This window comes from Malus domestica, chromosome 03 (assembly GCF_042453785.1).
Source record: "Malus domestica chromosome 03, GDT2T_hap1".
Classification (NCBI taxonomy): domain Eukaryota; kingdom Viridiplantae; phylum Streptophyta; class Magnoliopsida; order Rosales; family Rosaceae; genus Malus; species Malus domestica.
The window spans coordinates 992,790-1,009,669 of record NC_091663.1 but is presented as its reverse complement, the minus strand read 5'-3'; the positions used below and the strand labels follow the sequence as shown (position 1 = coordinate 1,009,669).

At 37.4% G+C, this 16,880-nt stretch overlaps 2 protein-coding genes across 2 annotated transcripts; both read left to right on the top strand.

Moving 5' to 3' along the window:
• Window positions 1-952: 952 nt before the first annotated feature.
• LOC103415591 (peroxidase N) lies at window positions 953-3,483 on the top strand. The gene is made up of 4 exons (XM_029100504.2): window positions 953-1,492; window positions 1,637-1,819; window positions 2,261-2,426; window positions 2,893-3,483. Exons 1-4 carry the CDS (start codon window positions 1,268-1,270, stop codon window positions 3,315-3,317), a joined length of 999 nt encoding a protein of 332 aa, XP_028956337.2. The 5' UTR covers window positions 953-1,267; the 3' UTR covers window positions 3,318-3,483.
• Window positions 3,484-13,913: 10,430 nt separating this feature from the next.
• LOC114823840 (peroxidase A2-like) lies at window positions 13,914-15,963 on the top strand. The gene is made up of 4 exons (XM_029099289.2): window positions 13,914-14,298; window positions 14,593-14,781; window positions 15,088-15,250; window positions 15,389-15,963. Exons 1-4 carry the CDS (start codon window positions 14,086-14,088, stop codon window positions 15,796-15,798), a joined length of 975 nt encoding a protein of 324 aa, XP_028955122.2. The 5' UTR covers window positions 13,914-14,085; the 3' UTR covers window positions 15,799-15,963.
• Window positions 15,964-16,880: the final 917 nt, after the last annotated feature.

Sequence of the window (16,880 nt, the reverse complement as noted above, 5' to 3'; positions counted from 1 at the left end):
CTCTCCTGTTTTGTGTAGTCACGGTTAAGCCACGTCAACATTTTATATTATTTTTTTTATAGAGATAATAAGACAAAAATGAATAGTAATATAAAATGTTGACGTGGCTTAATCGTGACCACACAAAACAGGAGGGCATGGAAAGTAAGAGGGCAGACAATCCCTGTCCTTTTTTTATGTTGTAGATTGTTGTTATGCATCCACGACTTATAAATCTTGTATCGAGATGCACGCCACCCAAATAATCACTAGTGTAAAAATTTGGTCATGTAAGATAATATGTACCAATAATTATAATGAAGTTTGAATAAATTTGGTGCTCAACCAATTAATGTTTTATTTCGTGAAGTTGCTAGTAGTCTCTAACATGTTTGTCTTTTGCATCCATTGGAGGAAATAGGGGAAAGAGAAGAAGAGACAAAATGGCACTCTGTGAGTTGCATGTTTCACCAACATATCAACAGGGATAAAGATGCTTTCAATTCCAACTCAACATTTTTACACACCATTTACTTAGAAGGATAATGTTATTCACACACTTATTTTTACCTCTCACAAGTCCTTATTAATCTTTTGTCAATGATCTTAATTCATTCAATCCGACGGCTGAAATTTAAGAAGGGTGTGTGAGAAGTAAAAAAAAAGTGTGTGGATAACACTACCCTACTTAGAGAAATCACTATGATCAAGTGAATAATAATTTTCATTTTCAAGTTGGTCAAAATGCATGCTAAGCTTAATTTGATTGTTAAAAAATTTCTTAATGCAAGCATAATTTAATCATGTGCGCGCCAAAGTGGTAGCAGAAAGGCATTTGGCTTTCTGTTGGCATGCACTATATCGTATATAGAATGCTTTGCCCATCTTCTGTGGTTCATGAACTTGCATATACAAAATTCTTATATTTATAAGCACAACTGAGAGCAATTAGGCCACTCTTTCAGTTATCTACTTTGTCGGCAATATTAAATGCACTAATCTCTTGAGATTATGCTAATTAATATCAGTCTCACCCTCTCAGTGCAGTCTTCTGAGTTCACGAGGCAACTAAGCAGTCAAGCACTGGGTGCTGCCACCATACATCATAAGCACTAGCCAGCTAGTTTTCAACTAGATAAAGAAAATTATACACTACTCTATAGTTGATTAAAAGATTGTTGTTTTACGCTTAATTGTGGCTATAAATGGAGTTCAAGGAATGTCCATACAACTTAGGTAGCCCTTAACCATTTTGTTTAGCATTAAGTGTGTCATCCCTTAAGTAACCATGACAAGGTCACCGATTAATTTTAGCCGTCATTACTCTTTGGTACTGATCACGTTCTTTGCCTTTTGTTTTGTTGTGAAAGCCCAATTAAGTACAGATTTCTACAAGGCAACATGTCCGGATCTTTTCAAAATTGTCCGAAGAGAGGTTCAGAATGCTGTCAAGTCTGAAATGCGAATGGCTGCTTCTTTGCTGCGGCTTCACTTCCATGACTGCTTTGTGAATGTGAGTTCTTAAGGATCCATTTGATAATGATTTTGTTTTTGGTTTTATTATTACCGAATTCTATTTATCCATGCATCACAATTTTTATTTGCAGCTCATAGGCCTCCCAATTTTAAATGATCTCCCTTTCATGTACATGTGTAGGGTTGTGATGCGTCACTACTACTGGATGGAACTGGCAGTGAGAAGGATGCCGGACCAAATTTGAATTCAGCAAGAGGATTTGAAGTTGTTGACAGAATCAAGAGCTCTGTGGAGAGCTTATGTAGTGGAGTTGTGTCGTGTGCTGATATACTAGCCATGGCTGCCAGAGATTCTGTGCTCTTAGTAAGGTTTTTTTTTTTTTTTTTTCTTGTCAAGCGATAGGTTTTGTTAGATTAGCCACCAACGGGGTATGAACCCGCCATCATGCAAAGGCTCTTATTAAGTTAATTAACTTTGCTAAAAAAAAAAGGTCGTACCCAATGCACAAGGCTCCCGCTTTACGCAGGGTCTGGGAGAGGTGAATGTCGGCTAACCTTACCCCCATTTATGGAGAGGCTGCTCCCAAGTCTCGAACCCGAGACCTACCGCTCATGGGCGAAGGCACTTGCCATCGCACCAAGTGCGATCTCTAAGTTAATTAACTTTGCTAATTATGTTTATTATCTATTGGGGTTCGTGCCATCAGAAATTAGATAATATCATGCATGCCATTATTAATTAGATAATTATTTCAAAATTAAACATGTTATGTAATGTTCTACTATAATATTGCACATTTTGCAGAGTGGAGGAACTTCATGGAAAGTTCTACTTGGAAGAAGAGATGGTCTAGTGGCAAATCAGACAGGAGCAAATAGGGCACTTCCTGCACCATTTGAAGCCCTAGACAGCATCATTTCCAAGTTTGCCGCTGTCGGCCTAAATGTCAATGACGTTGTGTCCTTATCAGGTACATATATACTTCCTATAGTGATTTCAACACTCTATTTTAGTCTCATGTGCAATTCTCTTGTGCATGCAGAGAGAAGAGTATAAAATGTTCAGTTCTAAGAGCATGTGATTCAAAGAACGCGTTAAATTTATCGTCCTTATCAATATGTATGCTAGAGAGTAATATCTTTAGCAGTGTTAGTCTTTAATCTCGTTTTGTGGCTGGAACTAGACAAGATCGGACTGAGTCGGACACATATCCAATAAAACTTTGGGAAGAAAAAAAAAATTCTCGCTTTAATATGTCGGCAAGTATCTGAGACACTTAGTCCATGTTAATGGGAAATTAAGTTGATGGTTCTTCAGATTTTGTCATGTTCTTCACTCTTGTTCTTCACCTCTGTTTAATTAAGAGCGAATATATATCATTAGTTGATATAATCTACCAGTTGATTAAAGTGTTAAAGGGGTTTAATTATGTGTAGGCGCCCATACAATTGGGTTGGCAAGGTGTGGCACTTTCAGAGATCGACTCTTCAACTTCGCAGGAACAGGTGCTCCTGACATTACATTGGAACAAAGCATGTTAACTGATCTACAGCACTTATGTCCGCTGACCGCTGATGGAAGCATTACCGCGCCTTTTGATCGGAAGTCAGCTGATCTATTTGACAACCATTATTTTCAGAACTTGATTAACGGGAAGGGCCTCATTAGTTCAGATCAAATTCTATTTTCAAGTGATACAGCTGTGACAACAGGGACCAAAAGTTTGGTCCAAAGCTATAACTCAAATATTAATCGTTTCTTTGCTGATTTTGCTAATTCTATGATCAAGATGGGGAATATTAGTCCTCTTACTGGGTCTGCTGGAGAGATCAGAAAGAACTGCAGGGCTGTTAATGCGTGAAATATGTCTAGCTAGCAGTGTACTTGCATTTTGCAATCCTGGCTCCTAATTGCTTTTATGTAGACTGTATGTGGTATGAATACAGTCAAGTCCTTTTATTTTGTTTTGAACAATGAAGTTTCCACGTGTAGTAACTGTTATAGACGTATAAGTTTAATTTCGTAAACCCAATTAATATGAAGATTATGAAAGCTTCAATGAATGTGTTCTTGAGAATTTGCACAGAATGTATACGAAGAGAAAGAGAGTGAGAGAAAGAGAGTGAGAGAGATATTTTGATTTCTTGATTGTCAAGTTATGGTTACAATTGCTGTTATATAATCTCCCTTTCCTTAGCTGCTAATCTTCCATCTCCTTATCCCAACTATATTCTAACAACTTGTAACAGCTCATCCCTTTAATCTATTGACAAGTGTCACTTGACTTGACCCTTGATCTTCTCTTCACTTGGATAGCTATTTCCTTCACTTGTGTCTTCACTTGGATCCTTATAATTAAAGTCGTGATTTATTGTTCTCAATTTTTGTCAAAAATGAGAGAGTATTTTTGCCTGGAAATTAAGGTAAACTTATAAGCCATTCACAAGTGGAATTATCATTACTTAAAGTCAAGTGTTTCTTACTAATCTTTAAGCTGGAAAACATAGAATCAATAAAAAAATCTTGGCGGACCAAAACGGAGTTCCGTTGACATCTTCTCAATGTCTTGTATGAATTATAAGAATCTTGATCTTGTCTATCCATTTGCAGCCTACTAAATTCTTATCGGGAGGTAGAGGAACAAGAGACCATGTATGTTGCTGAATAAGAGCATCCATCTCCTCTATCATTGCCTTTGGCCACTGTATGGACTTGGAAGCTGCACTAAATGACTATGGTTCTTTACTTGACTCCGACTGAACTGCAACACTAAAAGCCTTTTTCTTCTTAAAAATACCAGACTTTGACCTTGTCTGCCTAAGATGACAATTTTGAGAAGAAATGGGCACAATCTGTAATTCTGGAGCATGATAATTTAGTATTTGGATGAAACTCTGAGACAATGTGGGCATGGACAGAGCCAATGAAGGCCCACTGGGGGCAGATGCCCCCACTTAAGTAATTCGTTGGTTAAGCTGCATACTACAATTATAGATATACATGTGTTAACCTTAAATAAAATATATATGTCTAATATCAAGCATAGCTTCATACTACTTCTACTCCATATCAAATATAATATGAGCAAAAATGGTCATGTTCTGTCATTCAAACTGAAAAACCCTTCCTCCGCCTCTCATGTGTTAATATTTTTCTCATCAATTTGCCACTTTCCACTATTACTGATATTTCTGTAACATTGCAGTTGTCAACATCGTCATTTGAAATCATCCCCATTATCATTTGGTTATAAACCATACTATAATAGGTCTTCATAGTGTTTTTTAGGTTGCCCCCACTAGAAGAAAATTCTAGCTCCATCCCTGACTGTGGGACATTGATTTTGAGCTTGAAGTTGAGGTAGAGGTAGTGGAGACAAGATCACCATTGTTGAGAGGAGTGGACTGAGTGACAGATTGTGTAAGAGCATTTGATGGTGGTACAAACACATGTGGTAAAGAAATAGGGATGATCAGAGTTTTTCGAAAGGTATTAGGATGAACAACAAAGGTTGTAGAAGTACAAGACACAGATGAACTAGGCATATTAACACTCAGCCTATGTACGGTAGGAAAATGTGTCTCATTAAATAAAACATGCCTAGAGACAATTAATTTGTTCTCTTTAACTGCATAACAAATATACCTCTTGTATTGAGCAGCATATCCTAACAAAATACACTGAATGGTCTTAGGTTCAAGCTTATTGGGGAATATAGCCAAAGTGACTTCTTTGATAGCTTTGGTCAGTCCATGATCAATATGGGGAATATAGGAGTTTTGACAGGCACCAATGGAGAGATTAGGACTGATTGCAGAAGGGTTAATTAATTGAAAATTCGTCATTAGTATTTTGAAAAAGATGATTAAGATTATGCATGTGCCCTAAATATATAAGGGCACTCCGTTAGCTTGAGGCTTAAGTATTTTGTCATTTTATAGGCAGCCTATTTCTTTTCCCGCATTTCTCTTACTTTTGTTGGTCCATGTTGTCAAATGTTGATGTACAATAAAAAAACAAGTTATACCTATATTATTTTCTAGCACCAGCCTTATTTTACATCGTGGTCAAGTTTCTCAAGCTATACATATGTTAAACTTGTATATAATTAAATCAAATAAAGCTAAACCTACAGAATACTCGGAGAGTAGCCATTAATCTTAAGCACGATTGCTTGAACCTCAAGAAAACCTCTGCACTGCCATATATTCCTAATGCGACGACTTAATGAGAAGTAGAGAAATGTAAGACCTCTTATATTTGTTAAGATAGCTGAAGAAGAAGAAGATAGAAACGAGAGAGAACAATTTGTTTGTTATTTAATCGTTAGGTGACCAACAAAATTACAAAAATTAACTATCAATCTGTCAGGAGATCAGTGACTCGAACCAAACTCGTCGTTGATTTAAAGTAAGACTTACCTGCACCAATCTGTGAGCAACCTTGTTTGTGTCTCTACGAGTATGATTGATTTTGGTTTGCGGAATGGAGTGTAGGAAATAGCATGCCTCATTTACTCTATTTCCCCACAAAGACAAATCATCTTCCGTGTGAAGAGTTATAGCAGCAAGGACCAAAGCTGCGCCTCCCTTCAGTTCCAGCTGTTCCGTGCTTAATTCTCGGGCTGCCTCCAGTTCTGTTAACATCGGAGATGATATGCCTTCCATTTTCATTGCCATCGCCGCCACAAACAGCCCCATGTCATCTCTGAACACCACTCCAATTCCCCCCTTTTTTTCCCTATTCCTTCCAAGCCCCGTCAAAGTTACATTTTAACCACCCTGCTTCTGGTTTTTCCACCTGTCCACAACCTCAGTCTGTCTGTTACTCATTTTTTTACCATGCCACTGACCACATCCATATTTAGGGTTAATCCATTAGGATTCCTTTATCCCTAGTTAATCTAATATTAATTAACTAGCTAGGAAGCAACCGGCCTTAGCTTAATTGAATCCCTAAATCTTAACTAAAAAAACATACAATGACACGCTCTGATCCTGATATTTCTCGAATACCAGGATAGGCACATGCTAGCCGACACCCGAGGGTGACGAAAGCCATTTATTGAATGCAAATGCTAAGAATAAGGAATGGATAAGACTTAGAAATATAAAAGAATAATGAATATGCATTTAAGGATCGTGTTTAGAACATACAACTAACTAGAACACTAAAAGAAATAATATAAAATTCAAAGAATAAAAGAATGGGTCCTACATCGAGAGAACTTGAAGATGCTGATGCGGAAATGCCTGGACGCCGGGATTGTATGCCTCGATTCTAAGTCCTGAAGGGGGAGCAAAACAAACATGAGTGGACCAAGTTGATATATATATATATATATATATATATATATATAAAATATATATAGTAAAACAGCTATCAACGTACTAACCCCCAGGTTTTATGAAAACACATATATAATGATAAACATAGGTTTTCCGAAACCTAGCATGTCGTGTACTGTCTCAAATCATAACTTTTATATATAATAATCACTAGTGAATGTCCGATAACCCCCAGGCCTCATGCTGGCTCCCCGTCTCTTAGCAGACAGTCAGAGGAAAATACACTTCAGGCCCCATGCCAGCTCCCCATCCCTGTGCTAAATAGCCAGAGGAAACACACAGGCCCTATGCCAACACCAAACCGTCGCCTGGGACGGACCAGAATCTATCCCTACGTCCCGTAACGGAAAGGACCACTAGGTAAGTACAAAACCATTGAACATATATATATAGAAAAACAACTTAATAGCATAAAGTCATCCATCATCTATACTATAGAGAGGTGTTCTAAACATGTTCTAAATATCATATCGTCATCCATCAGATATTCTATAAGAACACGGGTTATAAGAAAAATAGTAATAATTCAAAATAGCCTCAGTAAGCATGTTATCTCACAAAACGTTTCATAAAATGTAATCATCAAATCATGCTTTTCATGTATGCATTTCTACTATTAAAACATGCATTTTTAGAAGGGGTTCACTCACAGATACTTAGCCGCTGAAGAGCCACGCAAACTAGCAACCACGAAAACGTAACAAATATTCCCTAAGCACATAAAGGGTCCAATTAATAAAACTATACTCAACGATTTAATTTGGGAAAACAGACGTCGAAAACGGATTCAAAACGTTGAATTACCCTAAGAAGGGTCTCGAATAATTTTGTAAACGTCAATAGAATATTCTTGATGGAATATTCCACAAAAAGGTTTGAGCCGACTAGGGTTTAGGGTTGGAAGGGTTAAAGGGTTTAGGCTTAGACTTTTAGGTGGGTTGGGTTTAGGTTTTTAAACTAAAAGGGTTTAGGGTTTTAAAATATAAGACCCAATGGCCTTTAAAACCAAAAATAAATAAAACAGAAAATAAAAAAGGTTTGAGGGTTCTTGGCCCAAAGGCCTAAACTAATAAAAAAGGGTTTGGGGTTTAAAGTGCACGGCCCTTAGGCCCTCACAGCAATGGCCCAAAGGCCTTAAATTAAAACAAAATAAAAAGAGAAATGGGTTTGGGTTGGTCTCGGCAGGAAAGGCCCGAAGGGCCTATGTTTGATGGGTCACCGGACCCAAGGAAGAAGAAGGCCGGAATTCGGCCGGAAGGTTCTCTAAATTTATACATTCATAACTTTGTTAATACTCAACAAAATCAAGTGATTCAAAAATGGAAATCGTAGCTCTCGAAGAGATGAAGAGAATGGTACCTCGCTTGATGTCTAACTAGCCGTGGTTTGGCCGAAAAACGCCCTGAAAGCCTCGGAGGTTGCCGGAAACTGGGTAAGATTCATATGGATATAACTTCTTCAATATTGAACAAAATTGGGTGAAACAAAAGGAAAGTTGTAGTACACAGCGAGACGAAGAGAATGATACCTTGCACGCCGGCCACATAGCCGTGGTTTGGCCAAAAATTGCCTTTAAAGGGACGGGTCCCTCACAGGAAAATTTGGAAAATGATTTCTTGAGTTACTTTGGTGTTTAAACTGTACCACAACAACTTAAACACTATCTAACATAATAACAAGCATGATATAAGGAGATTTAGGTGTGCTCTGCACTTACTTTGTTGGAGATCTCATGCATAGTGATTGTGCATAGTGCAGAGATGGATATTGAAGTTGAAGGAGAGAAAGATGAAGCTTAGATGATGAAGATGATGGCGCCTTGAATCTCTTGACATAAGTGCAGAGTGACTACTTCGGGTCATTCTTCATGTTGAAAAGGTGGTCATATATATTCTTAATCGAGCGGTAGGATGAATATTCCTTAGTGAAAACCAAGGAAAGTTCGTCGAAGTTCTAGAATGAACGTGGCGGTAGAGTGTGGAACCAGTCTTGTACCTCGCCTTGTAGCGTCGTGGCAAAGGTCTTGCACATGAGAGCATCATTGTTCGTGTAGAGGGTCATGACACTTCGGTAGTGCATCAAGTGTCTGTCCAGGTCTTCATCTCCCCTAAACTAGGTGAAATGTGGCAGGTTGAACTTCCAACGTGGTTCTGTTCGCTCAATCTCGTATGTAAATGGTGACCTGCTCAGGTTGGCCATGTCTCTGCATAGGGCATCTTCGGTAGTGTCAATGAGCTGGAATCCGCGCAGCTGCTCTGTTACAAGCCTTTATACTTCCTTCTAGATTTGGGCCTAGTGGGGCAGCAAAGCCTCCAACTGCCCCCAGTGTTGACCTGTCAATCCATGTTGCTCTTTGGCTCATTCTACTCGTTTGTGTCGCGATTGCTGTGCACGAAACCTATGTTGTGATGCTCGTCATCGCATCGGGTAGTGGCTGCCATTGGAACTTGAGCTGAACTGCTCACGTGCTTTTCTCTGTGCGTCATGCGGCTGCCTACTCCGTTGCCTCGTAGGAGGATCTCTTTACGGGCCTAGCCTAGTGTGAAAGCTTTTCCCGGAAGGTCTTGAGTGCGGACCCAACCTCTAATGCACACTGACTCGTGAGCCGAGTCAGGAATGAATGCTTCTCTGCACATCTAGGTGGGAAAAGACATTTCCCTGAGGGCTCAAACGAGAGTGTACACTGCTAGAATGCTCGGTTCAGGCTGGCTGAGCGGTTCTTTGCCAGGACGTTGCTGGAACCAGTCATGTTCTTCTGCCCTTGTCCTGCTTCGGGACACTTCATCTGGGGCGCGCTGCATCTCGATGCGCTCGAGAAGTTGGTTCACCAAGATGGTCTACTGTGCGAGGGCATTTGTCAAATTAGTGACCTGCTGAGGCAGTGGGTGTTCGCCATTTGGATTGGAAGAGCCTGGATGATGGGCGTCTCCATGTGTTGTGGAAGTATAGTAGACTGCAGGTACAAAGCTTGAGCCCAAAACGGGTAGTCCTACATAAAAGTGGGGTGTAATTAACCATGAATCGATCGCGGGTTCGATGGTCGAAATATGGATCGTTAGATGAGGCATTGGAATGGATTGGGTTGCAGGTCAGGTCGTCGGAGCGGGCTGCGGGGAGCATTGTACCGGTGCCTGCTCGCATTGAATCTGCATGGCCATGGGCCCTTTTAGTCGTTGGGCTGCCACATCTTGGCATGTTGGTTGAGTGGTTTGGGCTTGGGTCCGCTGAGCTGCTTGGCTGGCAGCAGCTGTTGAATTCTGGGTTCAAGTTCGAGCCTAATGTGCAACAAGGCCTGCCGTTGCATTGGGCTGTGCGGGGCCTCCTGCCTAGGGCTTGCTGTGGCAACTGCTAAGTTCGGGGCATCCTACCCAAGGGTTTGGAAGTGGACCTGGGCCTTCTACCAAGGGTTTGGTGGAAATGGTGTCGTGGCCTGTTGGCCTTGTTGTGGCTGCTGGGTCACGATAGTGCTGGTGGTGCGGCTCCGTAGCGGTAGGGCTCCTCCTGCCGTCGTGTTGAGCCTTGAGGATCTTCGTCGTAGGGCTATGTTCTCGTCTCTATTCTTCTGTTCAAATCTTTGCACGTACGGGGTTCCGTTCATCGTAGTTTCTGAATTTCTTACCATCGTATCCTTTGTCCAGGGATTAACCAATAAACTTTTCTAGGAAAAATTAATTGATACAACGTGTGAGAAATTTAACGTAACAGAAAATTCAAGAAACTAATGCAAGAGGTTTCTTTGCGTATTTTGAATCACCTCTCAATGAAAGCACCAATTTGTGGATGCAAATTTCTGCCGTCTTCAATCTTGACGAAAATGCACCTGCAAAACAATCAACACCTTTAATCAAAGACTTAAGCCTCACGCGCCCATGAGGTGGTGAGGGGGTTAGGTCAACGGATCTCTGATGCCTAAGTTTCTTTGAGAGAGTAAAGTGTTTAGGGCTTTTTTAGGGCTACAAAAAGCTCTCCAAAATTGGTAGAATATGGGGTATTTATAAGGCTAGGGCCGGCCATCTAGGGTTTAATGGAGAAATATTCTCTAAATATTCCCAAGATATTTAATAGAAGATAATATCTTGAGATAATAGGGTAATAATCCTTAATTGATTTAAATTAGGATTACTTACTTGATTGGAGTCAATTTTTAATTAGGAATGTATTAAAGATAGGATTTAGGTTATTAATTCTTATCTTTAATTCTTTGTCATGGGCAGGTGAGCTGTGGGCAGTTGTGTTCAGCTGTTGGGTCCTTCAAGGATGTGAGCTACGCGTGGAAAATCTGAGAAGTCTGCCTATTTATTGAAGGCAATCTTGTCCTTCTTAAATAAAAGTTCACGTGTCGCCTATAAAATTTTTGGAAGTATTTTAGGCTCCACAATGCTAATATTATCCATTGATAATATGTACACCTACTTATTTAATGAGCGCGTCCATATAGCTACGTTCGTACCCACACGGTTTGACAAACTCATAGAAGTTCTTCGATTGGCTCCAATTAAAGCCTCCAATCCATATACAAAATTTATAGAATGTTGGGACTTCATCATACACATGTTTTCTACTCCCTACAATATCCAAATTGAAGAAGTCTCTTTTTTTTTCTTTTTTTTTAAAAAAAAAAGATACGGTTAGATTTCATTTCATCAAAAGCATTACAAAAACCAATCCTCTCTAAGCATACATGCATAGACAGCGACAATACTAGGTGGGGCATCAGTCCATTCACACTTTTGCTTCAGAGAAGGGTCGACTTTTGCAAGATGATGCGCGGTATGAAATATATCAACAATATTGATTTCAGGGTCTAAATATTACCCTTAGGTGTCATTTGGTGACTAGAATTGGAACAGATGGTTACTGGATTTGGTACCTCATGGAATTCATGGCATATTTTAAGATAGACATAAAAAAAAATTTCTTTTTCTTTATTTTTTATTTTTTATTTTTTTATTTGAAGGGATTAGATATGGAGAAAACTTATCTAATTAATCCTCCAATTTGGGAGGGCATTGGCATGTATAAGTTTTCTTAAAGAGTAATTCTCCGTCTGCATTCATGTAAGATGCAATTTTTTCATTTACTCCTTCAAGATATTTTAAATATGAAAGTTATTCATTCTAATTCAATTCTAGATACCAAACAAAACCTTAGTTTCATTTTATCTAACGAATAAGCTAGTTTTGGTCTAATGAATTTCTCTTCTCATCATGTTGATTTACCTCTAATTAGTTCCATATGTCTAGTTACAGTTAGATCAGTGAATACACCATCTGCTTAATCAATATTGTCATCCAGATCAGTGAATACACCATCTGCTTAATTAATATTGATGAGAAAATAACCGGTGGGACATTCAAATATTGATGAGAAAATAACCGGTGGGACATTCAAATAAAGTAAGGCATTTGAATTTTGGAAAAGTGTCTTAATCAAACTGTGATAACAACCTTTACACAAAGAAAAGTATAGCAAAATCCCTATGTTGTTTATTATGCATGGAAGAAATTGGTAAACATCATTACTGTATGTTATCCATAAGCATGCATACCCTAAGCATGCATACCCTAATTGTATGGATATAAATTTCTGCAAATTATAGATTTGGGCAAATAATCAGTGGGACGGTCAAATAAAGCAGGGCATTTATTAATTTGGATAAGTGTCTTTAATCAAACTGTGATGACCTTTATTCAAAGACAAGTGTCTATATATAAAGCTAATGGAAATGGTGAATAGTGATTTTGATGTCAAATAAAGTAGGGCTAGTAATAATATGATTCAATTTCTCTATTTTTAAACATGTTCAAAACATCTTAAGAGATGTGTAATGCCGGTTATAAAAAAGGTCTTTCGCACGCAGATAATAATGTGATTAAATTAGTTGTCAAATGATTGTTTTTTTAACAAACGATATTATTTACACTAAGGGAGACGGGTGTGGGCTTAGCCTCACAATGTGCTAGCAATAATGTGATTCAATCAGTTGTTTATTAAATATTATTTTATCTATTTTTAAACACGTTCAAAACATCTTAAGAGGCATGTAATGCCGGTTATAAAAAATGTCTTTCTCAAGCGGATAATAATATGATTAAATTAGTTGTCAAATGATAGTTTTTTTTTTTAAAACAAATGATATTATCTACACTAAAAAGGAAGGGTGGGCTTAGCCTCACAATGGGTTAGCAATAATGTGATTCAATCAATTGCTTATGAAATATTATTTTTTCTATTCTTAATGTAAATTCTATAGAGACCGATTTTATTAAGTGAATTCAGCTGCTGTAATTAGTTTATGATAACTTTCTTCTAGTATGATCTAAGATTATTCATTTATTTCAAATATTTGACTTTCCTTTTATCAATTTACATATATAAATACATTAACGTGTAAGTCGCGCATAGAACGCCGTGATTCAAAAAATGTATTCTTCACTCGTGTGAGCGCGTGCATGAAGGCTAGTGTTAATTAACCATATGGTATATTCGCTGATCGAATTGACAATCATTGCTTCATAATTCCATTTTTCTTCCCCAGACCAATTCTTTTCCTACTGAATTTATTATTATACTAAGTCATCAATAGAGACCATATATAGCGAATCTGCTAGGAAAACTAAATTTATAGACAAATTTTGTAAAGTAAATAACATAGAAGTTGAAATTGAAATGATACTTAAGCGTTAATAAACGTGTTCATTCCTATTAGTGACACATCATTTAATTTGTAAACTTCGTTTACAAATTTAGTCTCCTTAACATTACCCATATATGGCCCCTGGACTTTTGAAATAGGATAATGCTAGAGAAATTAAATTTGTAGGCAAAATTTTGTAAACTAAATAACATGAAAATTGATGATTAACGTGTTTATTTCTTATTAATGATATATAATTTAATGTACAAATTGACCTAGCATTAGTCTATGAAATATATACAAAACTTTGATTAGAATAATTGCGCGTGCCCTCCACGGGAAAGTTTGAAAATTCTTCAACTTACAAGCATGACGTAGAAAAGTTCCTGATTGCAATAACAGGCCCACATCAGCTTAATTATCTGAAAATTTCAACATATGAATATTCAAAGAACGATCATTCTGGTCATTTGCTTATAGCATGCACAAAATACATAGCTCTTAGATCCCTGAAATCTCACCCACTACTCTCTCTATAAAAGGGTACAGTATTAGCCTCATAGAAGCCATCTCACCTCCCAACATAAGAGCTACTATACCTATAGATAACAACCTCGCAATTTTGAATTTCTTAATTAATCATCATGTCTTTATTTTCAATTGCAGCAGCAATATTTGTTCTTGTTACTGCCAGTATATTGGGAAATTCCAACGCTCAACTGAGCTCAACTTTCTACAGTACCACATGCCCGAATGTGACGAGCATTGTTCGCGGTGTGGTCGAGCAAGCTCAACAGAATGACATCCGAATTGGTGCCAAACTCATCCGAGTTCATTTCCACGACTGCTTTGTCAACGTACGTAAATTCATTAAAGAATATGTTATATAGTGATAAAAATATCATCCAGTAACATATAATGTGATATATATTATACAGAAAATTCTATGTATATGAGCATCCGCTTTTTATAAATGATGGATTTGTTAATAATGGATTGCGAAGACGTCAAAAAGTTTTTCTATTGATATGTCAATATATCGACAACCCGGCTATTAATAACGGACTCTCTGTCAAAACAAGAATTGTGTTTTTATGTGCTATAATAATTAAATTTAATATAATGGTAACGGTAACGGTGCATGCATGCAGGGTTGTGATGGATCGATTATGCTGGACAACACAGATGGGATAGAGAGCGAGAAAGATGCACCTCCCAATCAATCGACAGACGGATACGACGTTGTAGATGATATCAAAACTGCGGTCGAGAACGTTTGCCCTGGAGTTGTCTCCTGTTCTGACATTTTAGCAATTGCTTCTCAAATTCTTGTTTCTGCGGTAAGTACATATTAAAAGTTCTAATTAGTTTAATTAATTAATTCGCGTTACGTTATTTAATAAAATTTAAAAAATAAAAACTGATATTTAAGAGGAGGACCAAGCCCTGAAAGAAATTGGGAAATGGTCAATATTCCATCTGAGAACCAGTCCCAAGGAAAATAAAAAAGAAAGCGAATGGCGGTGAAGAGACAATCTGATTAATGAATAATTCTTGGAAATTTGGAGCATATATATTTAAGCAGTTCCTGATATATTATTATCCAAATAGTTCCTCAAATAATACTTCTATTGGTATTGTTGCAGAATGGAGGGCCAACGTGGGAAGCTCAATTGGGAAGAAGAGACAGTAGGACAGCCAACCGAGCTGGTACCAGTGCCATTCCAAGCTTTCTCGAAAACGTTGAGCAAATTTCACAAAAATTTCGCGATGCAGGATTAGATTCCACTGATCTGGTTGCTTTATCAGGTAACCCTAGTAATAGACACGCAATTGACCAGAATAATAGTACAACTAATTACCAGATTAACCTAGTAGTATACACCAATTAATAAGTCAACCTCTAATTATTTTGAAAGATTTAAATGTAGTTGTTTCCTTTCTTAGGTGCTCATACATTTGGCCGGGCAAGATGTTCAACTTTCGTTCACCGCCTCTACAATTTCAGCGGCACTGGCAACCCGGACCCGACCATTGAAGCCGGATACTTGGAAACCCTCCGCCAAGCATGTCCTCAAAACGGCAGCGGAGATACGTTGAATGACCTTGACCAGTCCACCCGCGATGCCTTCGACAACCACTACTTTACAAATCTCCAAAACAACCGCGGGCTTCTCCAGACCGATCAGGTGCTGTTCTCAACTAGCGGAGACACCGTTGCCATTGTGGACCGCTTTGCAAATAGCCAAAGTGACTTCTTTGATAGCTTTGGTCAGTCCATGATCAATATGGGAAATATAGCAGTTTTGACAGGCACCAATGGAGAGATTAGGACTGATTGCAGAAGGGTTAATTAATTGAAAAATCGTCATTAGTATTTTGAAAAAGATGATTAAGATTATGTATGTGCCCAAAATATATAAGGGCACTCCGTTAGTTTGAGGCTTAAGTATTTTGTCATTTTATAGGCAGCCTATTTCGGCCGCGGGTCTGCTGTCCCATAAATGGTGTCTTCTTGTTTATTTTTTGGGTGCTTTAGATTTTGACCTTTACAACTCATTATTTCTAAATAAAAATCCATATATCTTTAAAAATCCAGTTTAAGCCCAAATTTATAATTTGCAAACATATGGGAACACTATTGACCTATTAATACAATTTATTTACACCCATGCCACTCATACTTTATGGTCCCTTTTCCAAATTCCTAAATTTATGCCAAATTAAAAGTAGTAGAAAAAGTGAAATAAAATGTACACACTGTTTGCATTAATTGTATCCATGTCAAACTATAAAAGTAGTTTTTTTTTTTCGCGATATATTTTGTAGCAATTTTATCCATATTAATTGGTTGGTAAATTAGTTTGTTCCAATTATTTAAAAAAAAAATACTACACCTATATTATATATTTTGAATCAAATAACATTCCTCTAACTTGTAGGTAAATTGTTTTCTATGTATTATTATATATGTTAGACACGTTTTGTTGTTGTATAAACATGAGTGGAACATAATATTGTTGATTTTATACATCAAACTGCATTTCTTTTGTTATAGGTAAATTATTTTCCATGTACAAGTACTTATGTTAGGTATGTTTTGTTGTTGGTACATCCAATATTTTGTATCATTGTAAAGAAAGATATTACATTACACCCATGGTATAATTGTTGTAGGTAAATTATTGGAAATTAATTTGTAGTTAGGTAATGAACATTTTGCATCATTGGAAATGAACATTTCAAATAGTAGGTAGGTAAATTAATTTGTTCTAATTATATTAAAAGAAATTACACTACACCTAGTTATATTTAATTTTTCCAATTATTAAAAAATTTTATACCACACCCAACCAAATAACATTTCTCTACCTTGTAGGTAAATTATTTTCCATGTATTGTTAGATATGTTAGGCACGTTTTATTGTTGTATAAACAT